This window comes from Ahaetulla prasina, chromosome 8, assembly GCF_028640845.1.
Source record: "Ahaetulla prasina isolate Xishuangbanna chromosome 8, ASM2864084v1, whole genome shotgun sequence".
Taxonomy (NCBI): Eukaryota; Metazoa; Chordata; class Lepidosauria; order Squamata; family Colubridae; genus Ahaetulla; species Ahaetulla prasina.
The window spans coordinates 51,826,615-51,840,570 of NC_080546.1; the positions used below are offsets into that span (position 1 = coordinate 51,826,615).

A 13,956-nucleotide genomic window follows, 5' to 3' on the forward strand; every position below is an offset into this window, starting at 1 on the left:
TTGTTAAGCAGAACAGTCACTGCTTAAACTGTTACTGTGATTACTCTGTTTCTTTAGCTTTCCTTTGCTTTACAGAGTTTTGAAAATTATAAATGCAAGGATTGGTTGCAAAGTTAATTTTTTTAACACTGTTAAAACACTGTCACAAATGCAAACGGTCACTAATCAAGGCAGTCATTAAATAAGGACTACCTCTATTAAACAAAATGAACTGAATTCAGTTATTATCAATTATTCCATTATAGATACTGTTTCTTTATATTATTAAACATTCAATTCTACTACAACTTTGGTAAGGGCTATGAACTGCACAAATATATGCTTATATATTATATAGTTATTTCATGTTAATGCTTATATATACTGTTATGACAAAATAAAATAAAATAAAAAAATAAAAATATGCTATTTTGAGGGATTGTGTGAGGTGCTAAGGCCAGAGGTTGCACATCTGTAATGTAGAGGCTTCCTTGAATCTTCAACAGAAGCAATTCAGGCAGTGATACTTCCTAATCATGCTGAACCATTGGTTGAACTGTAATTCTGCTTGGCCCCAAGGAATTTTAAGGAATTATGCAACCAGAGCCTCTAATTAGACCTCAGTTGGAGTCTCCCATGCAGGAAAAAAGAGAAACACTTAGCCATGCCAGGATACAGTATTGCCCAAAATATTGTAATATTTTAATAAATAAACCAGTTTAAGATCAACTGTACCAAATTAGTAAAATGCCCCCTCTCCATATTTGTGTGCTGAAATAAACAATTCTGTCTTTATTTTTTTCTACTTTATAATTTATCTTTGATCAGGTAAAAAGCATACTGTTTGCAATTCCTTATTGAAAAAGAGTAGAAAACAATAGGGCAAAACTAGGAAGTAGCTTTCAGGCTTCAACGATTTCATCTAGCTGAAACAGTGTAACATTTGTCATTTTCTCAGTGTCCTTTAGAACAGGGGTCTCCAAACTTGGCAACTTTAAGACTTGTGGACTTTAACTCTGGGAGTTGAAGTTCACAAGTCTTAAAGTTGCCAAGGTTGGAGACCCCTGCTTTAGAACATTGGATTGAAAAGTTTTCCCTCTGGCTGATAGAAATCATAAACTAGATTTCAGATATTAACAGCTTTTAGCAATTAAATCCAACCCTTAGCTAAATGTTGTCACAAAACTGTCAACAAAGAAAAATGAAATGTGGAAAATGAAAAAAATGTGATAGCAAAATGGCAAAAGCCATATGTGGAGTCATTTTGTTACAAACATTCAGAAAAAAATCCTAAATGCTTTTTTAAAAAAATAAATGCATTTGATAGTAGCCCAGATGAATTATATGAGATGAATCATATTAGAAGATTAATTGTAATTCTGAGTTTAATTGAATAGAGACACAGGTATTGAGCTACTATTCTTGTAGTGTCTTAAACTATGCATAGGCACCAGAAGGGAAGAGTAATTCTAATAAATCAGTGTGCGCTAAAGACATTATAGCATTGAAAAACACAATGCTTTTTGTATAAGCCTCATTGTTCAGCTTCTTTAAAGGTTAATTTCCACAGCTGTTGTGGCTTCTTTTAAACTGATTACTAAATTATCTGTAAAATGTTTTAATACGTCTTTTGAATAATCATGATGTTAATTTTTAAATTAAAATTAATTAATTAAACATATAGTTTAAAATGATTTATACAGAGAAAGATATTACAGATTGTGATCTTGCCAAAATAAATCAATGGAAATGGAAAGAGCTTCTAGCTCAGCATTTCTCAACCTCAGCAACTTTTGTAGCATTTCTTGATCTCAGCAACTTTAAGATGTATGGACTTCAACTCCCAGAATTCTCTGGCTGATAAGTTGCTGAGGTTTGATAAACATTGTTCTGGATCATTTATTCTTTTGTTTTTCATGAGTGTCCCTCCAAATATTGCTGGATCTCATGTATTATTTTTTTTTTTAGTAATTTGTAATCTACCCAGAGAGTTTGTATTTTGCAATAGAAGTACAATAAATATTAGTGTTTAAAATACCATAGTAATGGATAATTTTTTAGACAGACATCAATATTATTACTCCTATCACCATGGAGGTAGTTAAACCTTGGTTGATGGCTCAGCTTTGTATGCAAACTGAGAAGTGAATTGGGATATATATGAACCAAATTGTTGAACTCATAAATAAAAAGAAGTTTGGGCCAAGCAAAAATAAAAATCATCAAAAGAAGTTATTTTGTACTGGTTATTTTCATGTACAACTCACTGAGTTCAGTGAACATTGAAAATAGGATTTCAAATTATAATATTTTTTAAAGTGTATGTTTGGTAAGTAAATTTCCCTGAATTTCAGAAACTAAAACAAGTGGTAAGAATCCTAATCAAACTTCCCATATATTAACTTTAGTATTTACTCTTTCTAGGACTTGATTCCCATTCACCAGACTCAGGTAATTTTTAAAAAATAAATTAACAAAAATATTGCATGTGTTTGTATAAGCATCCATAACAAAATGTCTGTCATGGCATTTTGTCATGGCACTCGTCAAGGAGGACTCTACATTTACACAGCACATTGATCCACAACATTTGCTGACCACATTTTAGCTAATGTATCAGACCACAAAATTGGATTCATTGAATAAATGAAGTTAGGTAAATTAATCCTGGACCAAAATGTCATGTGAATGCAGCCAGTAATTCCAACACAAAGTGGCTGATAGGTTTTTGTTATTAGAAAACAGTATAAAGCAAAAAAGAATTGCATTGGTTTCGAAGGTGACTGTTCCGCTAGAGGAAGCTGTGCATTTACTTCTCTACTGTTATCTTCTCCAAGTAAATAATGTGGCATTTTTAGATGCATACTTTATTCTTATACCCACCACAAAGATAAATTTAAATGTAGCACTAGCACTTAAAACTTATATACCACTGCATAGTTCTTCACAGCCCTCTCTAAGTGATATACAGAGCCAGGATATTGCCCCCAACAAGCTGGGTCATCATTTTACTGACCACAAAAGAATGGAAGGCTGAGTCAACCTTGAGCTGCTCACAATTAAACTCCTGGAGTGAGCAGTGAGTTAGCCTGCAGGACTTCATTCTAAGCACTGCAGTACAGCTCTTAAATGTAGTAATGAAAACTACCAAATAATAATTGCAAAAGATCCATTTATCTTGTTCATCCTTCAGACCGTTACCAACAGAAAAGTGGACCTTTTAGTCATTGGGGACTGCCATCATACCAGATTTACTAATTTATTTTATTTATTTTATTTATTTAATTTGATTTTTATACCGCCCTTCTCCCGAAGGACTCAGGGCGGTGTACAGGCAAAATAAAAACAACAATACAATATACACAATTTAAATACCCTTAAAAAACTTATTCAAAATTAGCCTGATATTAAAAAATCATCATCAATTAAAACCCCATTTAAAATTTGTAAAATTCCCTTTTAAAATCCAATTAAGCCAGCCCCGCGCGAATAAAAAGATGGGTCTTCAGTTCGCGACGAAATGTCCGAAGGTCAGGTATTTGACGTAAACCAGGGGGAAGCTCGTTCCAGAGAGTGGGAGCCCCCACAGAGGAGGCCCTTCCCCTGGGGGCCGCCAGCCGACATTGTTTGGCGGACGGCACCCTGAGAAGTCCCTCTCTATGGGAGCGTACGGGTCGGTGGGAGGCATGTGGTAGCAGCAGGCGGTCCCGTAAGTACCCAGGTCCTAAGCCATGGAGCGCTTTAAAGGTCGTAACCAACACCTTAAAGTGCACTCGAAAGGCCACAGGCAGCCAGTGCAGTCTGCGCAGGAGCGGTGTTACATGGGAGCTACGGGTAGCTCCCTCTATCACCCGCGCAGCTGCATTCTGGACTAACTGAAGCCTCCGAGTGCACTTCAAGGGGAGCCCCATGTAGAGAGCATTACAGTAATCCAAGCGAGAGGTGCATGAGTGACTGTGCATGAGTGACTGTGCATAAGGCATCCCGATCAAGGAAGGGGCGCAACTGCCGGACCAGGCGAACCTGGTGGAAGGCCCTCCTGGAGACGGCCGTCAAATGGTCTTCAAACGACAGCCGATCATCCAGGAGGACACCTAAGTTGCGCACCCTATCCTTTGGGGCCAGTAACTCGCCTCCGACAGCCAGCTGCGGCTGCAGCTGACTGAATCGGGATGCCGGCATCCACAGCCACTCCGTCTTGGAGGATTAAGCTTGAGCCTGTTTCTCCCCATCCAGACCCGTCGGCTTCCAAACACCGGGACAGCACTTCAACAACTTCATTGGGGTGGCCGGGGTGGAAAAATACAGCTGAGTATCATCAGCGTACTGCTGGTATCTCACCCGAAACCACTGATGATCTCACCCAACGGCTTCATGTAGATGTTGAACAACAGGGGCGAGAGAATCGACCCTGCGGGACCCCACAAGTGAGGCCCTCGCGGTCGACCTCTGCCCCCGTCAACACCGTCTGCGTCCGGTCGGAGAGATAGGAGGAGAACCACCGATATCGGTGCCTCCACTCCCAATCCCCCAGCCGGCGCAGCAGATACCATGGTCGATGGTATCGAACGCCGAGAGGTCTAATAAGACCAGGGCAGAGGAATAACCCCTGTCCCTGGCCCTCCAGAGATCATCCACCAATGCGACCAAAGCTGTCTCCGTGCTGTATCCGCGTCGGAAGCCGGACTGGAACGGATCTAGATAGACATCTTCATCCAGGTATTGGGGTAGCTGTCGCGCCACGGCACTCTCTACAACCTTCGCAACAAAGCGAAGGTTGGAGACTGGACGATAATTACCCAAAATAGCTGGGTCCAGGGAGGGCTTCTTAAGGAGGGGTCTCACCACCGCCTCTTTCAAGGCGGCAGGGAAAACCCCTTCCAATAAAAAAGCGTTGATAATCCTCTGGAGCCAGCCTCGTGTCACCGCCTGAGTGGCCAGTACCAGCCAGGAAGGGCACGGGTCCAGTAAACATGTCGTGCCGTGCAGCCCCCCCAACAACCTGTCGACGTCCTCGGGAGCCACAGGGTCAAACTCATCCCAAATAGACTCAACAAGACGTGCCTCCTCTCCCTCGCTTGGATCATCCCAATTTCGGTCCAGACCGTCCCTCAGCTGAGCGATTTTATCGTATAGATAACCGCTAAACTCCTCGGCTCGTCCCTGCAGCGGGTCATCCGCACCTCCTGATGTAGGAGAGGCGGGTCACCCAAACAGGGCGGCGGGCGGTTATCTGCCGGCGCAATGAGGGTGGAGGCGTAGAAACGCCTCGCTTCCCTCATTGCCACTAGGTAGGTCCTAGAATAGGACCTAACTAGTGTCCGATCAGCTTCGGAGCGACTGGACCTCCAGGTGCTCTCCAGGCGTCTTCTCTGGCGTTTCATCTCCCTCAGCCCCTCGGAGTACCAGGGGGCCGGACGAGATCTCCGCCGGGTCAGAGGCCGCAAAGGCACGACACGGTCCAAGGGCCCGGGCGCGGCCTGTTCCCAGGCCGTGACCAGTTCCTCAGTCGTGCCGTGGGCCAGTTCCTCAGGGAATGGCCCAAGCTCCGTCAGGAACCTCTCGGGGTCCATCAGGCGCCTGGGACGGAACCACCGTATAGGTTCCGTCTCCCTGCGGTGGTGAATGGCGGTTCGGAAGTCTAGGCGAAGGAGAAAATGATCCGACCATGACATTGGTTCTGTTACTAAGTCATCTAACACCAGATCATTAAGCCACTGCCCAGAGATATAAATCAGATCCAGCGTGCCTCCCCCCGAGTGCGTAGGGCCATCATTTACTCGAATCAGGTCCAAGGCCGTCATGGAAGCCTGGAACTCCCGAGCTGCCGTCGATGACAAGCCAACTGATGGCAGGTTAAAATCCCCCATGACTATAAGTCTGGGGGTTTCAACCGCCACAGCAGCGAGCACCTCCAACAGCTCAGGCAGGGCTGTGGTCACGTAGCAAGGAGCCAGGTACGCGATCACCAAGCCCAACTGATTCCTATAGCCCCATCGCACATAGAGGATTCACAGCCGGCAATCTGAGGAACAGTGGTCTCCTCGGCTCTAGATCCTCCTAATGACACCCGCCACCCCCCCACCCCTACCTTGGTCCCTCGGCTGATGGAATGCTCGGAAACCTGGCGGGCACATCTCGACAAGGGGGACCCCCCCCTCTGGGCCCAACCAGGTTTCCGTAATACCCATAAGGTCCGCGGACTCCCCCTGAATAAGATCACAAATCAGGGGGGCCTTATTAACCACGGACCGAGCATTACATAGCATCAGCCGAAGGTCCAAGCTCTGAGGATCATGGCCACCCGGGGAACGGGTCGGGACTGAGGGGCCGGAGCACGCGATCGCTCTCAAACAACGAACGCGTGCTCCCTCAACACGATACGGCCCCTCCCCCCCGCCATATCTGCCTCTCCCACTTACCGTACAGATTGAGTAACCCTCTAAACCTGGAACGTCTTCCCCCCCTGCCTTCAGACAAGATGGAATAGTGTCGCGAACTAGCACAGGGGCTGGATCCCTCCCCTCCTAATGCACACATTCCCCTATCTTCTTCTGAGGGGTGCTGCTATAATTAATGTTTAAGGCTGCCCCTCCTGATGAAGCCTTCTTCTAATCCCCAGTTCATAGTAGAGATCATCAGAGATTTTTGATCCAATGTGAAATTGATGTTTTCCATCTTGTGATCCATGCCTGAGATACATACAAAGTGTGTGTGGCAGTTTGATGGCAACCATGATGATGACAAGAAGGGCTGGGAAACTTGTTTTTACAAGTCATGATTTTTTTTCTGGTGGGGAAGGTATGCCTGCATTACCCCAAAACCCTTGCTTTTTTGGCAAGGCATTTTTTTTCAACAGGGCAAGGACAGTGAATTAACATTACTAGAAGCAGTCTTCCAAGCATCCTGCTCATCAATTCCACCCCACCCTGTGAATTATTTGAACCATCTGATTTATGGCAGTGTAGCAACTTAGGAAGAGTGGACTTCTACTCCCAGAATTCCCCAGCCAGGCTCCAATCCACCAGCCTTAAAGTTGCCAAGAAATACTAAAGTAGTGATAGAATGACCAAGCTTCTATCACCCACCTCTCTCCATCAGGTGCTACAGGTACTCCATGCCAGGTGGGAGGCTGGTAATTTCCACTAAAACAGGAAAATAAAACCTTTCCTGCTTTACATGGACTGCTCCTCCCCCCTTAGCTCACTAGAAGGCTTTCATTGTATCACCATTGTAGATCAACCATTGCAGGCGATTCACAGGATGTGTCACATCAGTTGAAATGGATAGCCCCAACCTTAGATCAGGTCCTCCTAGATGATTACATCCACTGGTCTAGCCATCTGTCTTATTTCCATTCTCCATTAGAAAAGTTATTAATTTTTTGTTGGCAAGGACATTTAGCACCTTATCTTTTTTCCATAGAGCACTCTTAAGAGAAAGTCCATTCAGTGGCATTGTTAATGATGTTGAACAGTGATGAACTATGAATTTAGGCTGCCATACTTTGAACGGACTCATAGCCTAAACAACAACCCATTAAGCCAGCTGTCTGAATGTGCCCAAAATGTAGGAATATTCCATTTTCCACTTTAGAAATGACTTCAAAAGGGAGAAAAAAAATCAAATGGTTGTCATTTTCCATGACCACTTCTAATTTCTTTATTTCAAAGCATATGATAGATCTCTTGACATCTCTTTAACTGAGCCCTAATGATTTCCTCAATACCAAATGATGGGATTTCAGGATTATAAATGGAACATGGATTTCCCACTTCCAGATAAAGCCTTCATTCTTTGTCAAGTTATAAAATGAACTGGTGGAGATGCCACTGAGAAGGACTATTATGAAAGTCAAAGTCAGGACATTCATAGGTGGGGGAGGAGGGCAAGGAAGCACAAATAATGATACATGTATGATGATTTTATACTCATACTGTCATCTATGCCGTTTTGTTTTATGGATGCTGCTTGACAAAACAGTCATTTGTCTCAGCTGAACAATGGTGGTGAACCCAACATCACCTCCTCATTGTTCTTCATAATAAAAGTCTGTCCTATGATGCTGAATCATATGTATTTATATTCTTTCATTTTTCAAATTGCTGCCACAACTTCTACCCAAAAAGATCATTTTTTTCTTTAAAAACTTAAAACTGATTTCACTTGTTACATTATCAAAGGATTTCTGTATCAGAAATAAATTTACTTGGATTTCTTTCCACATAAAAGCTTGGAGATCATTTAACATTGGAAGTAGAGAGACACTGAATGGAGATACTAGCAGCTCCTCTCTTGCAGCAAAAGGCTTTCGAAGTGTCCGGCCAAACCTTCAAGAAAAGAAATCACCAACTCAGGTAAACAGGGAGCTGTATACAGCGACACTTCCACTTTCAATGCTATATTTTCAGGGGAAAAAAGGGTTATTCATTCCTTAGGATGAATGTTTCCTGGATGCTATCCTAACCTAATTTATATTACTCAGGCATACAGTACATACATACTTTTATATCTTGGCTGTATGACAAAAATTATACTACTTATACACAGTTTGTTGTTATCTCCTACTCTAAATTTGCTTCCTGGAGTAAAGTGTCGTGTCCCACTCCTCCGCTGACGGCCGGGTCAGGGAAATCCGAATCAGGTGTGCCTCTGCAGCTCTGCCAAAGTCCTAGCAAAGTCCTCAAGGCAGGCCGGAGACCAGAAAGTGACTTCAGCAAGATATGTTTAGACTTTGCCTGACTCAGAGAATGCCAGAAAGCAGATCCTTTATATAGGCCATGGGGTGTGGCTCCATGACTCAGCACTTATCCAGGCCTGCCCCTCCCTTCCTTCTGTTGCCTCCGCCTATCAAGTCTTCTGACATGAGGGTCACTCCAATCGGCAGCTGTTGGTAATTGACCTTCCTCAGGCTCACATGCTGTGGAGGAGGGGGAGGGGTCTAGTTGCTCCGTTTGCCTGGGCATGGAGCCAGAGCTGGGGGCTGGAGGTATTTCTTCTTCTTCAGCCTGTCTGGGCATGGAGCCAGGGCTGGGGGCTGGAGATATTTCTTCTTCCGTGTTCGGAAGCAGATAAGAAGACCCCGGCTGAGGTGAGATTGGACGAGACACAACACTAAGCATCCAGCTATGAAATGTCCTTTGAGTTAAAAATACTGGTATAGACCTCTTTTCCTAAAAAAAAAAAATCCTGCTTCCTCTTATTTGACCTAATGTCTTCCACCGGCATTAAACAGCAAGCCCATCATTCTTAGTCTTTAAAATGGGACAGTTGTTGTTCAGCAACCTGGTTAGGAGCAGTTGTTTTGCTGAAATAATATGCTTCAAAAAAAGAAACAGTTTGGAGTTTCTGGGCCTAACAAATTCCAGAAAAAATTCTGTCTCTGTAATCTCCTGCTCCGAAGTGGACCACAATTTGGAAGTTCTCCTAGACATTAGAGGCATAACTGTTTAAGGAAGAGTCGGCAATTATAGCGAAGAAGACTTTTATACAAGTATAACTTGTTTGCCAATTATGGTCTTTCCTAGACCAAGGGACCCTACTTACAGTTAGTCATGTCCTAGTTATATCCCATTTAGTTTTGTGTTCTGATCCCCACATCACGCTGGCAAGACAGATATTAAGTAGTTTGTTTACTGCAACTTAACACAGCGCCAAATGACCCACCAAAGTCCTAGCCAATCCATAAGCAAAGGAGGTAACAATATCCACAAATACCAAATCTGCAACACAAGTCCACAGTTCCAGACACCAGAGCACTGTCCAAGAGTTCGAAGTCAGAGAGCCAAGGCCAAAGTCCACAAGTGAAATCCGAAGTATGGCTAAGAAACAAGATCCAAGATTCACAAAGCATTATTCACAAAAGCTGGGAAGGTGCACATCAAAGTAAACAGAGATTTGTGACAAACAGACCTTTCCCCAGTATCTGGTTAAATCACTCTTCTGCAGGTGTTCCTTGTGAGGAAGGGAGGGGCTGCTTCCTTGCAAGCAGCCTCAACGACCCTCTCTCTGCCTCCCTGCACTCTGCTCTCACCACCTGCGGATCAGGCAAGGGAGGAAGCTGTTCTTTGTCAGAGGTGTTCTGGAGCCTGTCATCCCCACTGGCCCTCTGCAGCTGATCTGCTGCTGCGGGCAGCTTTCTGCCTGCACCCACTGCCCCCTCCCCTCACTGCCAGAGAGCCCTGGAATTGCCTTGGCCTCAGCCCCTGGACTTTCCACTCATTTGGAGGGGACCATGCCATCCTCAACGGACAGTCCCAATTCAATCGCCTTCTCCGAACTCGGATCCGACAAAGCCATGACACTATTCTAAGACACTATAATTGGACTTCCCTTGAAAAACAACTAGAAACTTTAATTGCTTCAGAATGCAGTGGCCAGGGTGGAAATGACTGTTTCTCAATATATTCAAGTTACCCAGGTGCTTTACAAGTTACATTGATTAACAGCTGGCTTCCACCTATGGTTCAAGGTGTAGTTATTATTCTTAAGGTCCTACATATCTTCAGACCTGGTATCTAAGGGACCATAGTCTCCTATATTCCTCTGCCAAACCAGTCAGATCAAATAGGGACAATTCATGACAGGTCCTGGGTCTTCAGAATTGTCACTTGACAGGCCTCAAAGATGGGCATTCTCACTTTTTGAATTCTGTCAAATTTTGCTTAGTAGAAATTCTACCCGCTTTATTTTTCCAAGGCTTCAGGGGGGGGAAATGGAAGACTTATCTCTTTCATCATGTATATGAGATGGGTGTTCTTTAACGGGAAAGAGGCTTGCAGGATTATGGTAGTTGTATTTGTTGGAAGTTATTTTTTATATGTATTTATATGTACTTGAAGTTTGGAAGGTAGTTTATCTATTTGCATTGTTAGCTCTCTAAAGGGTGCAGGATGGGCAGCATACAAGAATTGTTAAGTAAATCAGTAAATTAATAATTTGGGGGGTATGTGCATGCACACACATACAGATTTGCACCAAAATAGTTTTATTTGCATGATCTATCCCATGCATGTGCATTTTTCTCTCTCTGCCTTAACAGTTCTGATAACCAGTAGTTTTGCTCTAAAAGTAAAATATTTTATATCCATTATAAGCATCATGTTGTTACACAAAAAGAGCTTTTGCTGCCATCCTATCTGCAGTAAATTAAGTAAAAACTACATTCGACTCAATGTTATATTTTTAAAGGTAGAGATGTAAAATGTCAATAAATATGTGCTAATTTTCCATCTAGCAAAATAAAATGTTTTCTGGAATGTTGCATTTTGCAGCTTGATTCAAGAAGCGTTGATTGCTATGCCAATGTTTACATTTATTAGTGTCTAGATTTTAAAAGACAACTCTGTTTACTTTCCTGCTAACGTTTTGCTTTGTCTCTTTCTCCTGTAATATTCTTTTGTTGTGTGGATGCTTTTGGCAAATAAGGCACCCCCCCTACCCCCTAGGAAAAAAAGTTTTGGTAGAACTGGAATAACTAATCTGAAGAAGAGTGGAAGTAACTCCTGTTCTGTAACAACTAAACAAATTAAGCCATATCCTGATGGGAACTACTCTACTAACAAGGAGTTTCTTCAGAGGACAACTTATTCTAAAAAGTCTAACACAAGAATGTCTTGCACACAAAAAAGCACAAAACCACTGGCCTCGGTTTCTAGCACAAAAACAATAGCTGGTATTAGAACTATTGTTCATCAAGGCCACAAACAGCCTCAGAAACGTAGAGTTTCTACCCTGAAATTAACTCAGGCACAGAATGCGTCTAGTAGTGTTCCTTCTCATACACAGCAAATGCCTGAGCCTGGTGGTGCCTCAGCAGTTCCACGGAGGTCTGCCTCACCTGTCTGTAACCCTGTGCCTGAGATACACAAAGCATCTCTCTCCATTCAGATAGCCCCCATCCCTGATTGTAAAGCAGCACCTGAATGCCAACATCATCCATCTAGATTTTCTCCAGACCCTTCAAAGATGCCACCAGAAAATATGCAACAAATGTCTGATGCTCCGGCTGCACAATACCATGTGGTATATTATCTTTATCTCTTTCTCTGTCTTTTTAATTTTAGCTCTTTCTTGTATCATCTAACTCTTTTCTCTTTAGCGTACTCACATGGTTCTGACAGTGACCACAAATCCTGGGTAAAACTACCTGTTATAATAATGAAAAATCTGTACTATTATTATTATTATTATTATTATTATTATTATTATTATTATTATTATTATTATTATTATTATTATTTCAAAATACATTCTGAGTCCATCTTAGTCCAAGGAAAGAAGAGAGACCAAGAACATAAAACGTTTCAGTCATATAAAGAGAACATTTTCCTGTGTTCTAGATAGGGCAAAGTTGTGATCAATAGAAAGGAGACTCCACCAAAAAACAGATCATAAACTTTCTGATTATCACTAATTGGCAGCACTGCCAATATTGATAGACATCTCTGGTCTCCTATGCCTACATGGAAAATTTATCTATCCCTTTCACTCACAGTTATTTGCACTTAAAAGTTAGGAGACACACTAATATGGCATCTCATTAAGAAGAAGGATTTTGTGCTGAACTAGAAAATCAATGACATTTGACAGAAATATTTGGTATAGGAGTATTTTGAACAGCACTTCACTTTTGCTGTGTAAGATGTCTGTGTCCTGTATCTGTACTATTAAAAGGGACACACTCTTACCTTTCTCCTTTTATTGCACTGAAATAATAAAAGAGAAGAGGGCAGGTATACATACATTTTGACATTTCTCTGTAAAGTTTTCAATTCTCCAGAGAAGGTTGCAAACTGAATAATATTTTGTGTATTGATTTTGAATGAATAGGAATTAACTGTTAATAGCACACTAGTGGATGTGTGCATATTTCGCTTAAGGCTGCTGCAGTAGTTAGGTTTTTTGGCAGAGAAGCACAAGTTTTAAACAGCTCCTACTTATGCACCAATGAGAAAATAGTAGACTAACCAATACAGTATAACTGATTAAAAACTGGGTCATTTTATAGGTCCAATAGTTGGCACCCTTCTTATTTTAAAATTGTTTGATACTTTCTGTTTAAAATGTATTTAATAATGTCTGACTCTGAGATTTATTATTTCTCAGAAGAGTAAATTCAGTGTTAAATGGATATAATACATAAAGAATTTTCATGAATGAAGGAATTTAAGATTAATAGTTTATTAGTTATATGCCATTGAGTCAGACTCAGTGCCTGGTGACTGCATGGAAAAATGCTCATCGTATTGATCATCTTTCAAATTGCCTCATAGCTGTTCCAAGATCATTCCGGTAATCTCTTTGATCCTGTTCATTTATGTTATCTGTTGACTTCTCTTATTCTTCTCTCAGTCTTCCAGTCATGATATTTTTAAAGTTTCTGCTATTTAATTATTATATCAAATGAGCAGTCAGTTTTTATTGGTTCAAGACTGGTTGACTTGGTCTTCCTGAGATTCATGCAGCTCTTAGCAGCTGACTTCAGAGTCATAATTCATAGGTTTCCATTTTCTTTCATCCATTCTTTCTTAAGTGTCCAGATTTCATATCTTTCAACTGGAAAGACTATTGCTGTAACTAATATTTTATTGCAATTTAACTGTCACCATCCTTCATGTTCTTGTCTAAATTCCTTATCTCATTACACCAGAAAATTAATCTCTACATCTTTAGCATGCTTTCTATCTATATTGTTGAGCTACAAAAAATGAAATTATCTACTATATTTCTTTACGGATTAAATTTACTGTTGTTTTCTTCATATTTAGTATTAACCCAAATTTTTCACTTTCCATTTTCACCTTCAGAATTAAATCTCCTAAATTTCCTTTACTTTCTGCTGACAAGGGTTCCCATCTCAAAAGGAGAGTCAATTTAGATCCCAGTCAAGCTGTTCAGAAAAGTGAAGGCAACTAAATTGATGTACCAACTGACAGAGAAATGTTTAAATGAGCAAGAAGGGATTAATCTAAGCAG

At 41.7% G+C, this 13,956-nt stretch overlaps 1 protein-coding gene across 16 annotated transcripts in view; it reads left to right on the forward strand.

Annotated features, from left to right (window-relative positions):
* SORBS2 (sorbin and SH3 domain containing 2) overlaps window positions 1–13,956 on the forward strand; it is a 209,193-nt gene that overhangs the window by 101,356 nt on the left and 93,881 nt on the right. For 12 of the 16 annotated variants that reach the window (XM_058192271.1, XM_058192258.1, XM_058192261.1 and 9 more), the window contains exons 6-8: window positions 2,404–2,430; window positions 8,212–8,336; window positions 11,407–12,003. In XM_058192271.1, coding sequence (XP_058048254.1) covers window positions 2,404–2,430; window positions 8,212–8,336; window positions 11,407–12,003 — 749 coding nt within the window. The remainder of the gene's footprint in view (window positions 1–2,403; window positions 2,431–8,211; window positions 8,337–11,406; window positions 12,004–13,956) is intronic. The other 4 variants (XM_058192270.1, XM_058192276.1, XM_058192273.1 and 1 more) reach the window with 1 other exon arrangement.